This window comes from Esox lucius, chromosome 19 (assembly GCF_011004845.1).
Source record: "Esox lucius isolate fEsoLuc1 chromosome 19, fEsoLuc1.pri, whole genome shotgun sequence".
In the NCBI taxonomy this organism is placed as follows: Eukaryota; Metazoa; Chordata; class Actinopteri; order Esociformes; family Esocidae; genus Esox; species Esox lucius.
In genome coordinates this window covers 30,108,293-30,128,416 of record NC_047587.1, presented here as the reverse complement: position 1 = coordinate 30,128,416, position 20,124 = coordinate 30,108,293, and the positions used below count along the sequence as shown (strand labels likewise).

The 20,124-nt window shown below is 40.8% G+C and overlaps 1 protein-coding gene across 3 annotated transcripts in view; it reads left to right on the top strand.

Annotated features, from left to right (window-relative positions):
• The window catches only part of LOC105026630 (A disintegrin and metalloproteinase with thrombospondin motifs 20), a 102,210-nt gene that overhangs the window by 67,733 nt on the left and 14,353 nt on the right, over positions 1-20,124 (top strand). For all 3 annotated transcript variants that reach the window (XM_013139023.3, XM_020040401.2, XM_020040400.2), the window contains 2 exons: positions 2,890-3,066; positions 17,447-17,614. In XM_013139023.3, the coding sequence (XP_012994477.2) occupies positions 2,890-3,066; positions 17,447-17,614 (345 nt within the window). The remainder of the gene's footprint in view (positions 1-2,889; positions 3,067-17,446; positions 17,615-20,124) is intronic.

The following is a 20,124-nucleotide window of genomic DNA, read 5'->3' as shown; positions in this document are numbered from 1 at the left end:
ATCAGAATGAACTCTTCACACTCTTTGCGAACTGAGCATATAGGCTACACCTGTCGCAATTCTTACATAATGCAATTCTTTCCACAATTATATTTATGGACAATGATCTTTTTGCACAATATTTAGATTCCAAAATCATGTTTCCAATCTGAATAAGGGATTTTGAAGCCAATGTTAGAAATGTCTCAACAAATAGTTTACCATGCGAATTACGTCAGTTTCCATAGGATGTCAGAGCGTTTGACAGCCCTGCAGCAAGTTATAGACGCAGATAATTTACTGAAACTTGTTTGCTTCTAAATTTCAGTATGTGTAAATCTAGATTTGAATTGTTTTGCAATGCACCACATAGCCTAATTTCACAACATCATTATTTAATTGACAAAAGCGTTTCAGTCGAATCAACTCTGATCGACCAAAGGAAAAAACACTCAAGTGTGTGTAAAATATTTTTAAGGGGTTGAACAAACATATTGCATGAAAGGTTTAGGAATTGCAACCATTTTCCTACACAGGCTCAAATGTAATTGGACAAATGAACACAATCATAAATAAAATTTAAATCTTGTAAACTTTGTCAAGAATCCTTTGCAGGCAACTGGAAGGCAGACTTGTTTGTTTGTGGGTCTTTCTGCCTTAAGTTTTGTCTTCAGCAAGTGAAATACATGCTCAATCAGGTTAAGATGTGATTGACTTGGCCATTGCAGAATATTCCACTTCTTTGCCTTTTTTTGGGTCATAGTCCATCTGGAAAGTGAAGTGCTGTCCAATCTACTCCACTGAATTTATCTGAATCTGAACAGACAATATATCCCTATTCTCTTCAGAATTAATCTGGCTGCTTCTGTCTTCTGTCACATCATTAATAAACACTAGTGACCTAGTGCCATTGGAAGCAATGCATGCCCATGTCATTACACTGCCTCCACCATGTTTTACAGATGATCTGGTATGCTTCAGATCATGAGCTGTTCCAAGCCTTATGATGGGAAGAAAAAAATAAAATTATTCCCATCATTCTGGCCAACGGATGCTGTTTCAGAACTGGGCAGTCTTTTTTTAGATGTTTTTTGGCAAATCGTAATCTGGCCTTTCTATTCTTGAGGCTTATGAATGGTTGCACCTTGTGGTGAACCCTCTGTATTTGCTCTTGTGAAGTCTTCTCTTTATGGTAGACTTAGATAATGATATGCCTACCTCCTGGAGAGTGTTCTTAACTTGGCTGGATGTTGTGAAGGGATTTTACTTTACCTTGGAAAGGATTCTACAATCATCCACCACTGTTGTCTACTGTGGACGTCCAGGCCTTTTTGTGTTGCAGAGCTCACTAGTGCGTTCTTTTTTTCTCAAGCTGTACCAAAACGTTGATTTGGCCACTTCTAATGATCCTGGTTACTGTCACCCTAAGGATGGCCTGTTTCACTTGCATAGAGAGCTCCTTTGACTGCATGTTATGGGTTCACAGCAACAGCTTCTAAATGCGAATGCCACACCTGGAATCAACTCCAGACATTTTACCTGCTTAATTGATGAAGAAATAACAAAGAAATAGCCCACATATGTCCACAAAACAGCTTTTGAGCCAACTGTCCAATTCATTTTGGTCCCTTGGAGAAGAGGGGTCTACATTCAGTGGATATAAAAAGTATACACACCCCTGTTAAAATGCTAGGTTCTTGTGATGTAAAAGAATGAGACACGAATAAATCATGTCACAACTTTTCCCACCTTTAATGTGACCTATAACGTGGACAATTCAATTGAAAAACAAACAGAAATCTTTGAGGGGGAAAGATAAACAATAAAAAACTCAAAATAACCTGGTTGCATAAGTGTGGACACCCTTAAACTAATACTTTGTTGAAGCACCTTTTGATTTTATTACAGCACTCAGTCTTTATGGGTAGGAGTCTATTAGCATGGCACATCTTGACGTGGCAATATTTGCCCACTCCTCTTTGCAAAAGCGCTCCAAATCTGTCAGATTGCGAGGACTTCTCCTGTGCACAGCCCTCTTCAAATCACCCCACAGATGTTCAATTGGATTCAGGTCTGGGCTCTGGCTGGGCCATTCCAAAACGTTTATCTTTTTCTGGTGAAGCCATGCTTTTGTGGATTTGGATGAGTGCTTTGGGTCATTGTCATGCTGAAAGGGGCACTTCCTCTACATTTTCAGCTTTCTAATGGACACCTGGTATTTGGAACTGTTCTTAATTCCCTCCACCCTGACTAAGGTCCCAAACCATGATGCTGCCACCACCATGCTTCACTGTGGGTATGGTGTTCTTTGGTTGATGTGCAGTGTTGTTTTTCCATCTAACATACCTTTTGGAATTATGGCCAAAAGGTTCAACCTGGGTTTTATCAGACCATAACATTGGGAGACTTGATGTTGATCTGAAGAGGGCTGTACATAGCTGACGGATTTGGAGTGCTTTTGCAAAGAAGAGTGGGCAAATATTGCCACGTCAAGATGTGCCATGCAAATAGACTCCTACCCATAAAGACTGAGTGCTGTAATAAAATAAAATGTGCTTCAGCAAAGTTTTTGTTTAAGGGTGTGCACACTTATGCCACCAGGTTATTGTGAGTTTTTTATTGTTTATTTTCCCCCTCAAAGATTTCTGTTTGTTTTTCAATTGAATTGTTCACGTTATAGGTCACATCAAAGGTGGAAAAGTTCTGGCATTTGCCGGCTAACGTAAACCCTGGCGCCCAAACCTGCTTCTTTTAAGGGACAATGGCAGAGCAGAAAACTACACTAACCCATTCCTCTGCACCTTTTCCTCATCCACTCCTGCCGTGATGTTTTGTCATACTGCATTTAGTAGCATGCTTTTAGCTCCATAGTGTAACTGAGTGCTGTGTGGCTTGTCTCTCCCCTCTCAGTGCACCCAGACGTGTGGCGGAGGCAGGAGGACACGCCAGGTGGTGTGCCAACGGCCCAACGGACAGAGACTCAATGACCACAACTGTGACATCCTGGACAAGCCTCCCGACATGGAACAGTGCAACCTGCACCTGTGTCCAGGGAGTGCATCCTGGCACCGCCGACCATGGAAGCCGGTACGATAGTACTTCCTCTTCCCCTTACTCCTTCCTCTTTCCCCGGGGCATGTCACTGTGAGTCGTGAGTAGAAATGGGGGTGTGCTTAAATTATAGGGAGTGTACTTTTGTCTTATCCGCTAACAGCTAGCAACTAGCAGCTAGGGGCTAGCGGCTGGCTGACTGCATTTTAGCCTATCTGTGGGAGAGTCAATGCTAGCAACAGCGCTAGGCTAGCCACAGCCCACCCACAATGGGCCTTGCAGTGGCATGGTGCTGATTAGAAACAAGGGGAAAAGAACACAAACAGGATGCTGCTCCACATTGGGAATCATCAGAAACACATGGTTCCCATTTGGAACTTAGGCTCCAAATTAAAACTATAAATTAGAAGGACAATGTTGTCCAACAATGCCATGTATTTCTAGGGATGAGTGAATTACTCAAAATATATTTATTTCTTATGTGAAGCGTGAGGTAAACTTTTTTCGTGATTGCTGTCACCCTGTAACCGAAGTACACAAGTGTATATTTGTGTATAAGAGTTTTTAATATTATTTCATTTATCAAACAGCAACGAATGACTGTTACTTTATTTTGTATATGTAACTTTGTACAGTATGATTTTATTTTAGTGGCTAGATTTCATTACTGAATATGGTATTTAATATTTTTACTGGTGCTTTTTGGTTAAATATCTTCGTTGAATAATTTGTACAGAGGAGAATATTTTCAAAACAACAATCAGTTTTTTTGTATTTTTGTTATTATGAAAATCTTATTTTTAAAGGCTCATCAATTTATTATGCAGTATTCAAAATGTGTCATCTCTCTTAAAAAGTTATATTTAAATTCTACCATCCCTGTGTAAGCATCATGTAGTTAGGTGTGCTCCCAAGGCTTTAAACCATTTTACTGCAAAAATAAGATATTATATACTATATTTTTTAATCAGACAAAATACTAGTTAAAATACTATAGAACACTAAATATGTTTAGGTTCTAGTTATTAGGCAAATATTTGAAATGCTTAGAAACATAATATTACAGAAAAAGGGAGAAAAAAGCTATAATGCCTACACCGCAAATTTCCCAGTGTTCAAACAACACTGACAGTGTTACATTACCACTGGTCCAGTGTCTAAATGGGTCTAATTACAAGTTATAAATATGTTGTACCATATACAAGCCCTTCAAGCCTGATGATGTGAATTTCCTATTGGAATCAGACCAGAATGGGGTATTTTACATTTGGAAAACTTCCTGCAATAGGTCATGCTAGAAAATGTTATAATAAGGGTGTGATTTGGTTCAACACTGGTTATTAAAAGAAACAATGGATTTATTTTACACTTACATTGTTGATTGAAAACCTGAATCAAAATAAATGTTACACTATGATAAATCAATACTGGGTAACACTGGCCAATCTGCTGTGTATGCAAGGCAATTATCAGGGTTGGAAACTAATGCGCAGTTGTAGCTACAGAGGCCAGACGTCTTGTATCAGATATAATTGTCCAGGGATAGCTTTTTGACAAAACACTCAACCTCACCGGTTGTAGTTTTCCTTTTTTGTCTTTTGTGTGTTAGTTGGTCATGGTGGCAAAGTGAAAAGGCTATTTGTATGGTGAGCACTTCGCCTCTCAGTAAAACTGCACTAAAGTAAAGGAGAAATCTACTTCAAATGCTGTTTACAGTGTTGTTTCTATAGAACAGCCAGTCTGCCATTTTGATGGCGATTTAAAAGCCATTTTGTCTTTAACTGTGAAATATTGGCTGTAGGTGCTATTAAACGATTGACACTATACAAGACATTATATGTTGGATCATCTACAGATAATAGTAACGTGATGTACGGTGGAGTAGGAATTGATATGAAAAACACTACAAAATAAAATAGAATATTGAGCTATATAATGTTTAAAAAAGTGCTCTGAGAAAAACGTAATATTATTTTTGTAGAAACTCTTTTGGTCAAATCTTTTGACATCCCTTTTTTTCAATACTTTTTAATATCTCACCTTGTGAGGATATTAATTAACTTTACAAAGTACCAGACCATTTAAGCAGAAACCCCTCTCAGGAGGCTGAAACTTGGCTGCAGGTGAATATTTCTGTAAAATAATAATCAACTACAAATCCATATCATCAAAGCAACTGGCTACAAAATCAACATATTGCTATGGCCACTTCAGTCTTGATTTAAAACCCACTGAGCAGTCCATAAGTGATGGATATCAAGGATCTGGAAGGATTTTTTTTCATGGATGAAGGTTAAAATCCCACCAACTCTTAATCGTTTTTGAAAAAGGCAGAATATGATAAAAATATATTTAAACAATGTAGCTCAATATTAATATTCTTTAGTTATTTCATACAGTCATTTTTCCTAATGTGTATCAGGTGTATCAATAGTCTCTGACCCTTTATCATGTAGTAACCAAAAGTGTTGAACAAATCAAAATACATATTTGAGGATTCTTCAAAGTAGCCATCCTTTGTCTGACAGCTTTGCACACTCTTGGCATTCTCTCAAGCAGCTTCATGACGTTTTAACCTGGAATGGTTTTCCAACAGTTTAAAAAGGAGTTCCCATGTATGCTGAGTACTTGTTGGTTTCCTTCACTCTGTGGTCCACCTCATCTCAAACCATCACATTTATGTTGAGGTTGGGTGATTTTGAAGCCAGGTCATCAGATGCTGCACTCCATCTTAGTAAAATAGCCCTTATTCATCCTGGAAGTGTGTTTCGGTTCATTGGTCTGTTGAAAAACAAACTAGATGGGATGGCGTTACTGAAATAAACTTATCCTCTGCAGCAGAGTTAAACATGAGGTCTGTCATCAAGGCAAGTGGTGGCTACTTTGAAGAATCTGCAGTATGAAATGTATTTAGGTCTGTTTAACACTTTTTTGGTTGCTACATGATTCCATATGTGTTATTTCATAGTTTTGATGTATTCACCATTATTTAAAAAAAATGGTTAAACTAAAGTAGGTGTGTAAACGTTTGACTGTATGTACGTTATGTTACATGCAGTATTGAGATAAAGACTATGATGGTGCACAAACATCTAAATATACAATCCGTTTTTTAAAGCACTACCATTTGATCTACTTTCAATGTGGCTTTCATCAGGCTGATATCTCAAAGGTTTAAACAGAAATGGCGTCCGCAAATCTCGTATCGGCCGAAGTACACAAATACCTCTCTCTCATGACATTGTAGCCACTGGTTGCTGTTTCTCTTTTTCTTGGGCCAGTTTTTATATTTCTGAAGGATTTTCTTTTTTGTTGAAATAAAAGCATATTTATTTGTTTCTTCATTGTTGCAGCTGATTTTGTTTCAGTTTAGATACATATAACACTTGGATTGAACTATCTGTCATAACCTTCATGACGCTGTCATAAACCTGACCTGGCATTCCATGACTGCTCTTTATATAACTGCTCCAAAAACTATTTCAAAACAATTCATGGCCAACTACCGCATCTTGCTTGATGGCTAGCCAGCTAGAAAACCTGTATATTATGTGTCCCGTGGCCATATTAAAAACACAAGTGAAACATGGTTTTCCAAGGTGCAATTCAATTTCTTTGACAGCAAGGTGAAGTCTTTCTGACGCATAGTTTTGGTGAAATGTTACCAAAATGGCTTTGTGTTTGTGAATAACCATAAGCACTCCCGTGAGGTCTACTCTGGGCTCCTCTTCTCCCTCCCACTCTCTCCTTCAGTATCTTTCTCTTTCCTTCCTCTTTTATCCTCTGCCTACTCCTTATCCTTCCTCTAAACCAAGAAATTCACTCCATCCAAGACTCCTTCTAAGCTACGCCAACCCACTCGTGGCTCCGACTTATTTACCCAAGATTCTCAGTGATAGTGCTGTGGGTCGACAGTGCTTTGCTTTCATTTGTTGTGTTCAAATGTTGTTAATCTTTTTCTATTTATTTCCTTCACGTACAAGAAGTCATAAACATGTTGAAACAGTTTTTTCACTGTAAAGAATATTAAAGAAACATAAAGGTTGTGATATTTGTGTTGTTTTTCCATGTGGTATCATGCTGTGGTACTTGGCAAGGATTGTTTTCTTTGGCAAAAACATTTGCTCCATAACTTCTAAATCATAATGTTAGGCATTTATTTTCTAGACTCATCATTGTACAGAAAATAGGCTCTGTAAATGTACGTTTTACTATGTATAGAAAGTACTGAATCGATTATACATTCTACACTGAGCAAAAGGTATTGACACAAGCAAACATCCTAAAATGAGGCAATGAGAAAACCCTCAACTAACAGTTATATGTAGACTTCCCTTTGAATTACTTTTCTTTTGCATTTTATACACAATATATGGTATGTATGTATACGCAAAATATAATACACATACAGCTCTGGAAAACATTAAGAGACCACTGCACCTTTTCCTTACCTTTCCAAAAAAGTCAAAAAGGAAAGTTTTGAGTGAGGAACAGTAGTGTTCAAATTAAGAGACCATTGCACCTTTTCCTTACCTTTCCAAAAAAGTCTAAAAGGAAGGTTTTGAGTGAGGATCAGAAGGATTAAAATTAAGAGACCACTGCAAATTGAACGCTTCTATTCCTTACTCAAAACCTTCCTTTTCAACTTTTTTGGAAAGGAAAGAAAAAGGTGCGGTGGTCTCTTAATTTATTCCAGAGTTGTACATATATATTTGGAAACCAGCCTATTTAGTAATCCCAGTGTTTACCATTAATACCTAAATATAAGCTGTCACTTACATAGATTTAAAATTCTTCTTTGAAATGGTTGATATATATTTACATATTAATAATAATTTCTGTTATTTACTCAGTATAGTGTGGTCACACTTGGCAGTCCTAAACTGTACTGCTTACTGTATACGGACATACATTTCAGTCTGCCTGCCTGTGTGTTTGCGTCCCTGAGGTCATAAAACTGGACCGATTAGGATAAGACTAGTAACGGCATAGCTGATAGTAGTTCAGTTTGTGGTCGTATGTATTTCACCAACAATTCACTCCCCTGAGCAATATTCTTTACTAATCAGAAACACTTTAATGCACATCTAACTGTCTTTCTGAGAAATGCCTGATACAAATATGCTCCATGTAATTTCTACCTTTAACATTTCCGTCCCATAGTTTAAAACAGACTGCAGGCTTTCTGCATATCATTATGTTTTGTTTTATAAATTGTATTATTTTGCGAATGCTCTGGAGAAAGCATACTTAAATCAAACTTTGGCAAAGGCTGACACATCTGTTTACGATTGTAGTAATAGGGTTCTCCTCATAATGCCTTTGGCTGGAGACTGTCTATTGCATTTTATTACCGCAATAATTGGTATTAATCAATGTTGGCAAGCTTGTTATATTTGAAGAGGTCCCAAATTGAAACCTGGAAAAAGTGTTGTTGGTTTGTTTGTTCCTGTCCTATGTTGAATTACATCAGACTTCCTTGTAGCGACGGCAACAGAACAACCAAACTAATAAGAGTGAAGCTGGAGCGTTGAACTTATATTGACCAATAACAGACATGTTTTTTCCTCGTCCCTTATGCGCTAACCTGTACTGTGGTAACTTTAGCTATGCAGTTGTTTATAATGAATAACCCATATTGAGTCAATGTGTAATGCCTGTGGATCATGATCTAAAATACCCTTAGGTCATTTTGTTTTTAAACCATTCAGTGTCATAGCGTTTATCCAAGATGGATGTTGTTATTCCTTTTCTGTGATATATTGCGTTAAAGAAAGTTCTGAATCAATTGGTGTTCTGTTGAGACGCCCTGTTATCAGAGGCTTATTGTCTGTCTGGGGAGAGGGAGGAAATGGTGTTTGGAGCTTTGGAGCTTTCATATTGCATAACTAGTCTGAACTATTTATTGAGGTCTGCAGATTTAACTCACTTTGAGTGGTCGCATCTTGTCTTGTCAGTGGTCTCAAATCATGTTGTACTTCATTAAGCTGTAGTAAACTTTTGTTTTCCTGGTGAACAATCATTAACACAATACTGCTGCAAATGACTCCATATAGAATTCCTGGAATATTTGTGAGATGAAATGAAGAAGTTGTGTGCCGGCATGTTTCACAAAGGGATTTGTTTTCTCAATTGGCAGTTGTGAGGGTTGCTGATGATGTTATGGACTTACCTGGATAGATTATAGGGTATCTTGCGGCATTCTTCATTCAAGGTTTGTACAATTTAACAATCAAGGAGTGACACATTAACTGATGCCAAAGCAACCAAACCAAAGATAATAACTCAACAAAGACATAAAATAATTGACATTTATTGCAGAGATTGTAGTAGTTAACACCATATAGTTCCACACAAAATAGATTAGCAAGTAAAACATCAAGCAAGCTAATTATGATTGCTTTAAAAACAGAGGCAGCAGTAACTAACAATAAGTCAGTGTGTGATGAATTGTCAAACACACCACCATTTAGGTAATGTATGCCTATTTTTGCTAACAAAAACACACCATTTCCTGCCATGAGTGGGGGTTCTTAAGGAGGGGGATCTCTGAGGAGAGTGATCTCTGCTGAAGTGACTCTGAATGCATTGCTTCAAATGAAATCCACATGCACAACATACTTGACGTTGGCCTGAGGTCAATAGCAGGCAAATTCTCTAAACCTGCCACCATGGGGTCACATGGTCATGACATCATTGAGCTTTTGTTTCCTGATCCAGCCCATATGCCAGTCTAGTACTGACAAACTGGAGCAAGCTAGGGCTGGGAAATCCTGGAAAGGTTCCCCTAGCACTTCTCAAGCATGGTTCTTGTCGAAATGTAGGTTGGTAATGAGCAGGATGCTAATTTTAGGTTTCTTTAGTGGTGGTTTATTCAATGTTAAACCAAACCCAAAAAGGAAATTGGCTAGTTGTGTTGGACCATAGTTGACTGCTGTGTTTTGTACAGATTTATTGCCATGTTGGTTTAGCCTTTGGAGGCATCAAACAAGGTGCCTCATTGAGATGTTATTTGAGATCAAAATCTTTAAACAGAACTATAGCTTAAACAGCAACAACAAAGTCTGTATCACAAGGCCAAACAGTTGGAAACCACATCAAATAGAAATTACAAATATTTATTTCCATTCTTCTTTTTCCCTTTTCCTAATTTGTTTTTGGCCTTAGTAAAAAAAAAATATATAAAAATGATGCTCTCTGTCTGCATTGATGTGTCCAAAATTTCTTCCTTCCTATTTATTTCAAAGAGGAAATAAATCATGTTGCCATGCAACACACAAATTAAAGACATGGCTGACATATAAAGATCTGTTTTATATGTTTTAAACACAGATCACCCAACACACATGTTTGACTGACAGACAAGAAATGTATTCTGTACATATGAAGCATAAATATTAGCTGTCAGCAGTAGAGAGTATTATGTACATAATAAATAAACCACTAACACTTATAGACATAAGATCAAGCATGGTTGACATTCAACTTCAGAGTTTTCTATCTAGTCGTTTCTATGTGGCCTGACATTAGTCCATTATTTTCAGGAATTGTTTAGACATAACTGCTAATGCATTTTGAGTAAAGGAGGGTTATGATGGAAATGATGATGGAGCAGAAGCTGATGTACAAGAAGCTCTGCACAATTTGCAAAGCAAGGTGAGATAGGGAGACAATTGAAATGTCTACAGAAAAACTCTGATAGTAGAGTGGAAGAGACTAGTTTGGCCTGATATTAGAGAGTAAAAGAGACTAGTTTAGAATGATATTAAGTGGAAGTGATTCTTTTAGGCAGATTTTGCTATGCCAGTCCTCCTAAGGATAGATCCAGGGAAATAAAATGAGAGAAGATATGGGGTGAAAATGTGTAAGTGTTTAAGATGGGTTTTCCCTGGCTTGTCCAATGAGCAGAACCAGATCCCCTCTGAAAGAGGTGTGCTTTATCTTAACTGGCATCAATGCAACACATCTGAGAGAAAAGCCTCTAAAGTTTATGGGGGTGAATCTTTGCTAAAATGGGTCTCAAATGCATGTTTCTCTCACCTCGTCTGTCCTTGAGACGTAATGGAGATTATTCATGTTGAGGCCTGTTGGTGGCTTTCAGGTTAATATTCCTTGGCAGTGTATTCACCTGTGAAAGGGAAATCCCCCTCCCCCCAACTCGGTTCAGTCAAAATGACAGATGAAGTGTCCAAGAAGTACAGGGTAACCCACTCAAAGTACCAGATTTCCCTAGAAAGCAGAAAGCTTAGCGTGTTTTACCTGATGTCTTACCAAAGACACCCTACACCACTGCTTCCTGGTGTGGGATCCAGTTAGCAGTACAGTAGACGTATTACTCTTTATAAAGACGTTCCGGTTCTACCTTTACAGGAGTCCTGTACTCAACTTTTTCCCCATTAGCTAGCTGTCTGGCAGGTCTGTTTCTACTTGCGCGTCTATCTCTGAGCTGTAGGGTTCACATATGGCTGGAAAATTCCAGCATGTCATGCCTGAGCTTACAGTACTCATCGACGTTACACATCCAGCCCTGAGAGTCTCCCACCCGTTCGTCCGATAACACAGCGCTACGTTCATTTCCCCTCCCATGTCATCCTCCGGTGTCATATTCCCCGGAGTAAATGGCCAACACCATTTCAAAGGCTCCAGGTGATTAAAAGTATATGTCTCAAGGTTTAACTCCAGTTTTAAAGTCCACCGGGACCAGCTGCAGATTGGCGCGCATCTTCAAAGTGTTGCGGTGGAGTTAGAGTCTGAGTTAGATAGCTCAGCAGCCTTGGTAAACACATCAGCACTAAACAACAATATCGCCCCCCCCGTAACGCCCCCATAAAAAGCCAGCAGTGTAAACAGTGTTCAGCTGTGAGGAATGTGTTAATGAGATACACACAGAGCAGGTGTTGATGTTCCACCACCACCCCCTTGAAATACAGACTAACCTAAAAACAGTTGGGGTCTGTCCATCAAGCAATACTTTGCGCAGCACTTTCTTGTCACTTTTTGAGATAGGGAAATATCGGCCATTGTCTGATATCTGGCCGGTAGCTTTCAGTTGGGATGGTCAAGGATGTTTGTTGTCTTAGGACGCTATTCTGTGCTGGAAGGTCAGGATGAACGTATTGAAAGACCAAAGTGGGCAGTAAAACAACTCCCTGCCTTTGGCTTGGGTTGTGAAAGTCGTCACTACAATAAATGACACTGAATTTTGGTCTTGACAGCTCACTAGTGAAATGGTGTGGAATTTGAATGGATGGGATTTGCCAGGAACAGGGAGCCCTTGGGAATCCAGGGTCAAAAGGTCAATAAAAAATCTCACGCCTGTTCATCTTTTTAGTTCTGCTGTCAGAAATCAGTCTCACTGTCTTGGGCTGGAATAGCTTCATGACACAGTAGTGGTACAAAAGCACCAGTGGAGATTGGAATATTGATATGGAAATCTGTTCCAGCTCAATGTTTGGATGGCCAGAAAAACTGGTCGTTCATTCCAAAATCTGACTTATGGTTGTTCAGTTTATCTTTTCTGAGTGGTGCTGACTTAAAAAGAGAAGTGTGTTGGGGAATTCAATGCCCTCACCTCTTGTTTATTTGAGTTTCTGTCTATGGCCAAGGCAGTTTGTCTACACATTTGAGTTTAGTTGACTAATCTGCTGTCCACAAGCAGACCTAATCTGCTGTCTTGGACATTTCATAACTTTTTGTTCACATAGACAGAACATTATTTAGATGTTGCCATATACTTTTAAATCATCATTAGCCTGACAATGAACTCTATTGGTCATTGCCAAAGTGAACTTTTATGAAAAGGTTTTCACCTTTTGCTCCTGAATATTCATTTGTGTTAATTATTAAGTACATAAATCAAGATCAGGGATCTTATGTAAGTACATTTTTTTTTTTACCAGTTAATAAAAGTTAATAACATACTTATGTAGTAATTATGTAAAAATGTATATTTTGGTCAAGGATGTCTGGATGCCATGTCCCTCATTGGCCTGGGCAGAACCAGACTCTGTAGCATTAGCATGTTGGTTAGTGCTCCTTCCTAAGCATGTAGATGATCAGAGCTGTGTGTGGCTATTTTGGCCTTGAAGATGAAAGATCTATGACTCTGACATTCCTCCGCCCAATGACGCTCAGCTCTTACCAGCTGTTTCCACGTCGACAACATATGCTGTTTTGACTCCTGTCTTTGAAACCACTCTGAAAAACAGAACCTAAAAGCGAAAAATGTATTACCTCTCAGTATATCTTGTTCACCCATATCCCCTGGCCAAGGGGAAAGGCATATGCATAGCCTTGTAAGGAGGATCATTAACCTAGAAACTTCAAATATGGGAGAATCATATTTAGGAGGTTGTTTTATGTCATCGTTACCAATTGCAATGCCCAGTATGTGTATCTGTTTTCTAGTATCCAGTGTAATATTCTTGACAACTTTCACACCATAGTTCTAGGTCAGCTCCAATCTCCTTTGAAGAGACGATTTAACCATGGTTACCATATGCTCTGTATTACCATTGCACTTGAACTGCAAGATTTTAGCAATATGATAGGAATTCAGCCTTCATATGGTTGGAGGTACGTTATTGGTTCAAACGTGTGACTATAGGATGAAAGTTAGATAAACGTTAGATAACGTTAGATAACGTCTGGCGTTCAGAAGGCAGCATTAACCCATGTTGAATTCTCTTCTACTAAGCATTACATTAGTAGTCTTCTGCCTTTAAAAAGCACCCGTAAAGTCAGAGGCAATCAGCCTTCAGTAGCAGCAGTCTAACTTTTCTCAGTTTCCTCCAGTTTTACATTTTAGGAGGAGATGAGGTCCTGGTCCATACCTGCGGAGTACCTGGTTTGGGGGGGCCGTTGCTGTCCCTGTCCTTGTCCACCTGGTCATACTTTTGACCTAGTCTAGAATCAAATAGGCTCTGGATTTAGCCCAGAGAAATGTATTTATTATTCCAATTGGACTTACTATCTCACCCGGCACAGCCAGAAGAGGACTGGTCACCCCTCTGAGCCTGGGTCCTCTCTAGGTTTCTTCCTAAAATTCGGCCTTCTTAGGGAGTTTTTCCTAGCCACTGAAATCCAACACTACTGTTGTTTGCTCCTTGGGGTTTAAGGCCAGGTGTCTCTGTAAAGCACTTTGTGACAACTGCTGTTGTAAAAAGGGCTTTATGAATAAATTTGATTGATTGTTTGAGTAATCTGATTATGTCAATTCCAATATTACATTATTTCCTCCCCGTGTCAGTCTTTCCATTTGGTATCACAGTGCATGACACGGTGGGTGACAAGCAGGGAGGTCAGATGTTGGACAGAGGCTTCGGAGGTTGGAAAATGTCTTTAAAAAAATGTTTAAGTGAACAATCGTTTTAAAGTGAATTGTTCTGTAGAGGTCTCGCAGCCCTTCCGTGTTGCAGTTTCATATCCTAGGGCATAGTTGCATGTCTGCTGCTAATTCTCTGTGCCTAAACACCTCCGTATCTACTGGCTTACCTGTCTCCTGCGATGGAGAGTACTGGGTCAGCATTTAACTGCAGCCTGCCATTCCTAGACAAAGACATGCTCTGATCAACACCATGGAAAAAGAAAAAGACAACCTGGCTGTATTTCACTACTGTCTGTCTACCATATTACATTGTATTTCCATTGAAGAATCAAATGTGTTAGCTTTTACTTTGGAAAAAATAAGACATCTTTGTGTCTGTTAGCGTAGTGCTACAAGCTTTTTATTGTCTTAATACCACACAGAATAAACATTCACTTGATTTAGTTTGGCAATCATATAGGTGAACTGTTCTGGAATTCTGCAACACTAGCAAAGCAGGAATGCAGTAGAACAAGCACAGGCTGGTTAGCTGTTAGCACTTGGAAACGGCCAAATATTTATTATCTCTTTCTGCATAATATCATAAAAACTCCAGTTCTGGCTGAGAAAACATTGTTAAACAAAACCACAACTTCATTACTGGGTTGGCTTTCAGGCAACAATGCCATTCCGTCTTCTATAGTAATCCATGTTATTTCCAGATGAATGTCACTGGCTTATACTAGAATTAACCTACCCAATCATGTGCAATTAATTGCTTTTACAACTTGGGAGGGCAAATCTGTCCCCAGAGAATGTAGGTTTTCATGTGACCTGATAAGGCATGTTTCAAATGTTTAGTTTTTTTGTCAAGAACATTTTAATAATGATGGTAATAATAATGGTAATCTATTCAATTGTAACATATAGTACATTCAGTCCATTGTAAATGCAATGTTTTTGATTCCTGCATTTACATTTTCTGTCAATGTGACCTTGAGACTTTTCCCTCCATTTCTCTTAAGTTGAATATTGCCACAATTTACCGTCACCTCAGTAACATTGGTTTACTTTTTTTATTTAAAGCGATATTTGCAAAGTAATAGTATAGTTTTCCTCGTAGCAAGATAGTCACACAAGTCTCCCATATGTCAAACAATTTCATTTACCCCTTCATACTGACTCAATATTCAAGCATTAGTAGGTATTCAACCCGTTAGTAATATTCATGTCCAAATAAAAATGATCTTAATAAAAATCACATTGTTTTTTGTCAGTGAAGGGTTGAGCAGTAGAAACAGTGAGTGGAGAGTCGACTTACTGGAGCCATGAGTGTAAGGGGGCAGCCGCCCAGCCTGGCAGTAGAGTCCACAGTAGAGTCCACAGTAGAGTCCACAGCAGAGTGGTGGATCCCTCGGTCCCCGGTTCCCTGCCCTCCCCTGGAGAGGTGAAGCCGTCCTCTGGTCCCACGCGCTGAGCCGGTTCCTCTGCGCTCCTCCTGCGCTACTAGCCATGAGTCTCTAATGGTTGACAGATGAGGCTCCCAGGCTGGGGAGGGAGGAGCACACTGCCACACAACCTCTCCACCGTTACGAAGGCAGCAGACACCGCTCAGACAACCAGCACTGCCCGTATGGCTGCGGTTTCCTCTCCTCCTCCTGCTCTTTTTCTCTCTTTTCTTCTACTTTTACAGCAGTAAGGAGGGGCTTCACTCCCCCCCCCCCCCCCCCACACTTGTTTTCCTGTCTCCGTTCCTGTTTGAAGTGGAGGAAGCAGTGTTATCATTTTTGAGTGAGCGTGCAGTGGTTCTGACTATCTGCTGCCTTTTTGAACAGTCAGTCGGCACTAGGCAGCTTTGATGTCTCCAAAGTCAGCTGAGCTCTTGGTTTAAAATGCCTCGGTAATTACAATGTGCATGATGTTTGTGCACTGCCCGCGCGGTAGAGTATAGTGGAGAAGCTAGCAGGAGGCGCCTCCGTTTGAAGGCTTCAGATGGTTCCTCTAGTAGTATATGCATTCACCAAGTGTTGCTCCAACGTGCCTTTCTGAGTGCAAGAATGCATCTCCTTCATAAGTGGTACAAGCAGTCATCTTCAGATCCTGTGCCCGCATTTTATGTCGTCCGAACCTTATAAGGAACCACTTCTTTTAGAATTCACTACGCCTGTTTGTCTGTGTCGAGTCTTCCTCAAATAGTTCCATCACACCCCTCTCATTCCAGTCTAAAGTATACCACAAGAACGGACAGAGCAGGAGAAATGTGTGTTGTTTTTGCTGTTATGCAACATTCTGAGATCATAATTAAGGGACAATGCAATATTATGTTTATTATCTGGGCTGGAAAATATGCTAAGACAAAACAGAGTTCTCCATATCTTGTTGTACTTTATTCCAATACCCCATTTTGAAGTGGCTTTGTGCAAACGGGGCTCAATCCATCTCTCACTGAGAGCAGGGCAGAAATAGCTGTCCCTCTAATTGCTGTCTGGCCTAAAGACAGAATGGAGTAAAGAGAATATTCTAATCTACCAACCTAACATTGTCTCTGGCATGGAGCTTTCCAGAGACTCTCCACTCATCAGGGTTTCTCTGACTTTTCTTCGTTTTTTTTGTCCTCTGTAGCTTTCCTGAAAGATTGTACTGCTTCTTATTGAAACCAGATGATCGTCTAGCCATACGTATTCAGGTCTTTTAGCTCAGTTCATTTTTTCTCATTGGCTAGTGTCTCTCTCTGGTTTGTGTCGTCCATATGAGGCTTAAGACTGAGTACAGTGTTTACAGGTTAAAGATGGTACTGCATTCAAACCTGGGTGTTCAGTGGAGTCTTCACAGGGGTCCGTTTCATGATTAGTTCAACCAAAAGCTTATAGATATATAATTGAAATGATTAACCATTTAATAATATTAGTTCAACACCAAACAGCAGATTAGTTGGTTATACTTTCCTTTATATCTATCTATCTATCTATATATATATATATAGATAATTGTTTCCAGAGCTGTATATACATATAAATGAACCTATTGTCCTTTTGTACTCTTGCAGGACTTTTCAGCACTTCACTAATCTTCACAGACAATAATATTTCTTTCTGCTCTACATCTATCTAGTGTTCTGTGACTTGTGGCCGCGGCACCAAACAGCGGGAAATAGCCTGTGTTTACCAGAACCAAACCCAGATAGAGGAACAGCACTGCAGTCACCTGTCACAACCCCGTACGCAGAAAGCCTGCCGAGCCCAGGGATGCCCCAGCTGGAAGGTCAACAGGTGGAGCAAAGTATGTACCCTCACTACCCTGTCGCCACACTCCAAAAATACCCCCGTGCCCCTTAACAACGCAAACACTCACCTCTAGCAGCTGGGCCACAAACCTAAACACAGTCAAGGGCTTCTCAGTGTCGGCAGAACTAGAACATATACAGCATTGTACACATGGAGCCCCTGGCCAATCACTAAGTAGTTCACTTACTGGTACAACCTAATGTCCTTCCACTGTGAGTTAAACACCATGGGGTGGACTCACATAGCTGTTTATCCAAATCACTAGACTTGTATACTTAAGAGAAGACATGTTTTGGGAATCCCAGGAAGCTTGTGCTGTGTTTTCACTTCTTGTCCCTTTCCTGGTTCAGGTTAGTTTCTTTACATTTCTTGGACTGTTTTTTGTTGTTGTTGCTTTTCTCAAGAATGTTTATGCAACGTTGCCACATTCTAACCTACACTGAACTCTATAGGGCTCCAAGCTTGCAGCCAGGTCGACAGTCCCACACCGATGAATAAAGCCATTCAGAAAACATGGCTGGTTACTGAAGAACTAGACTGGCTGCCATAAGACACTGGCAGTGCAAAGGGCATGTGCAGTGGAGACACTGGGGGTGGGTGGTCACAGTCCTGGCGGAGCCGACCACACACTCTTGGTGTCTGCCCACCTACCGAGCGACGACGGTGTCTGGGGTGTGACACTTATAGAACCAATGTCACACTGAGGCCCAAACGTGGAGGCAGCACAGAGAGAGGGGAAAGTCGTGAGCACAAATGTCATTAGGCTGAGAAGCAGAGAGTCAGGGAGACGGAGAGTCAGGGAGACGGAGAGTCAGAGAGACGGAGAGTCAGAGAGACGGAGAGTCAGGGAGACGGAGAGTCAGGGAGACGGAGAGTCAGAGAGACGGAGAGTCAGGGAGACGGAGAGTCAGGGAGACGGAGAGTCAGAGAGACGGAGAGTCAGGGAGACGGAGAGTCAGGGAGATGGGAGGTTAGTGAGACGGGGAGTCAGGGAGACAGGGAGACGGAGAGTCAGGGAGACAGAGAGTCAGAGAGACGGAGAGTCAGAGAGACGGAGAGTCAGAGAGACGGAGAGTCAGGGAGACGGGAGGTTAGTGAGACGGGGAGTCAGGGAGATGGGGAGTCCGGGAGACAGAGAGTTGGGGAGTCGGGGAGTCGGGGAGACGGGGAGTCAGGGAGACAGGGAGACGGGGAGTCAGGGAGACAGGGAGACAGGGTTGAAGGGGGTTCTCACAGGCTGCCCAAAGTATCTGTCTGTCTATTAAACACACTCTAAAGAAAATATACACAGTCTGTTTCTGTGTCTCTGTTTTCCAGACCCAATATGGTTGTTTTGGCCATGTTGTCTGAATGTTAAACAACATCATATTCACTGCCTGTCTCAATGCCCTTCGTGAAGTACTGAAACACGTTTAGTCTTTTGTGTTGGTCGAAGTGCAAAGCAAGGTGATTCCACCGGTCAGGTACAGGTCAGGAACAGGTCAGGTACAGGTCAGGAACAGGTCAGGTACCGACTGAAACAGGACCAAGAGCCCATTGCTGTCTCATCCAAAAGACCACTGCCACACCACAGTCTTAAAGGTTCCCTCTCCCCCTTCCCTCTCCCCCTTCCCTCTCCCCCTTCCCTTCCCCACCCTTGCCCTCCCTGGTGTCTGGAAGCAATCATCTCCCTCCACATACCAAAAAACCATGAAATCCACAAGTAGAGCATAAAGACATGTTTTATATCTTAACATTCATGCCTGTGACAACTTCAGAGACCTCGGCACACACCGTTTGAGCTTTTCAGCAGGCAATCTCTCAACCCCATCGCAGCCGCCTCCGAACTGGGTCTGGTGAATGGATAGAAGAGAGTAGGGGGTCCGTGTGAGGATTAAGGTCTGCCCGTGGAGCTCTTGGTGTGGGGCACCCCACACTCCTGAGTGGAGTGGCGACAAGCTCACGGATTGCCCTGTGACAGCTGCACGTCTCGACACTATGATCAACTGCTGTCAGAGGTGTTTGGTCCCAGGACCTGCGGCCCTGTCCAAATCAAAACCCTGTGGAATTAGAATGAATATTCAGATTATCTTATTACATTGCATTTTAATTCCGTCCGTAATTCACGCCAATTTTGAATACTCCGTCTAGAGCCGTGCCTCATTGTAGCGACTCCCTGCTGTTTCGTCTGAGTTGAATTTGAGACGTGTCATCCAGTGTGTATCTCGCCACGTCAATCTTCTTCTTATCAAGCAACTACCTCAACCAGGAAGTGGTCTCCGGTACCTAAGCACTTGAAGGAGAAAGCCTTCACCGGAGTCACTAGAGTTTAAATTACGCAAGCCAACCCTTGTACAACACCAATCCCAGACTGTGTTCAAACATTTTGCGCCGCCACATGCGAGTCCCCAAATGACTGTCATCAAACTTGGCACGCCACGACCGGGATTTGAACTCCGGGCCTGAATGGTGCAGCTTTCTAATACTGTTCTATTACTACTTACCCTTTTTATGTAAAACAGACAT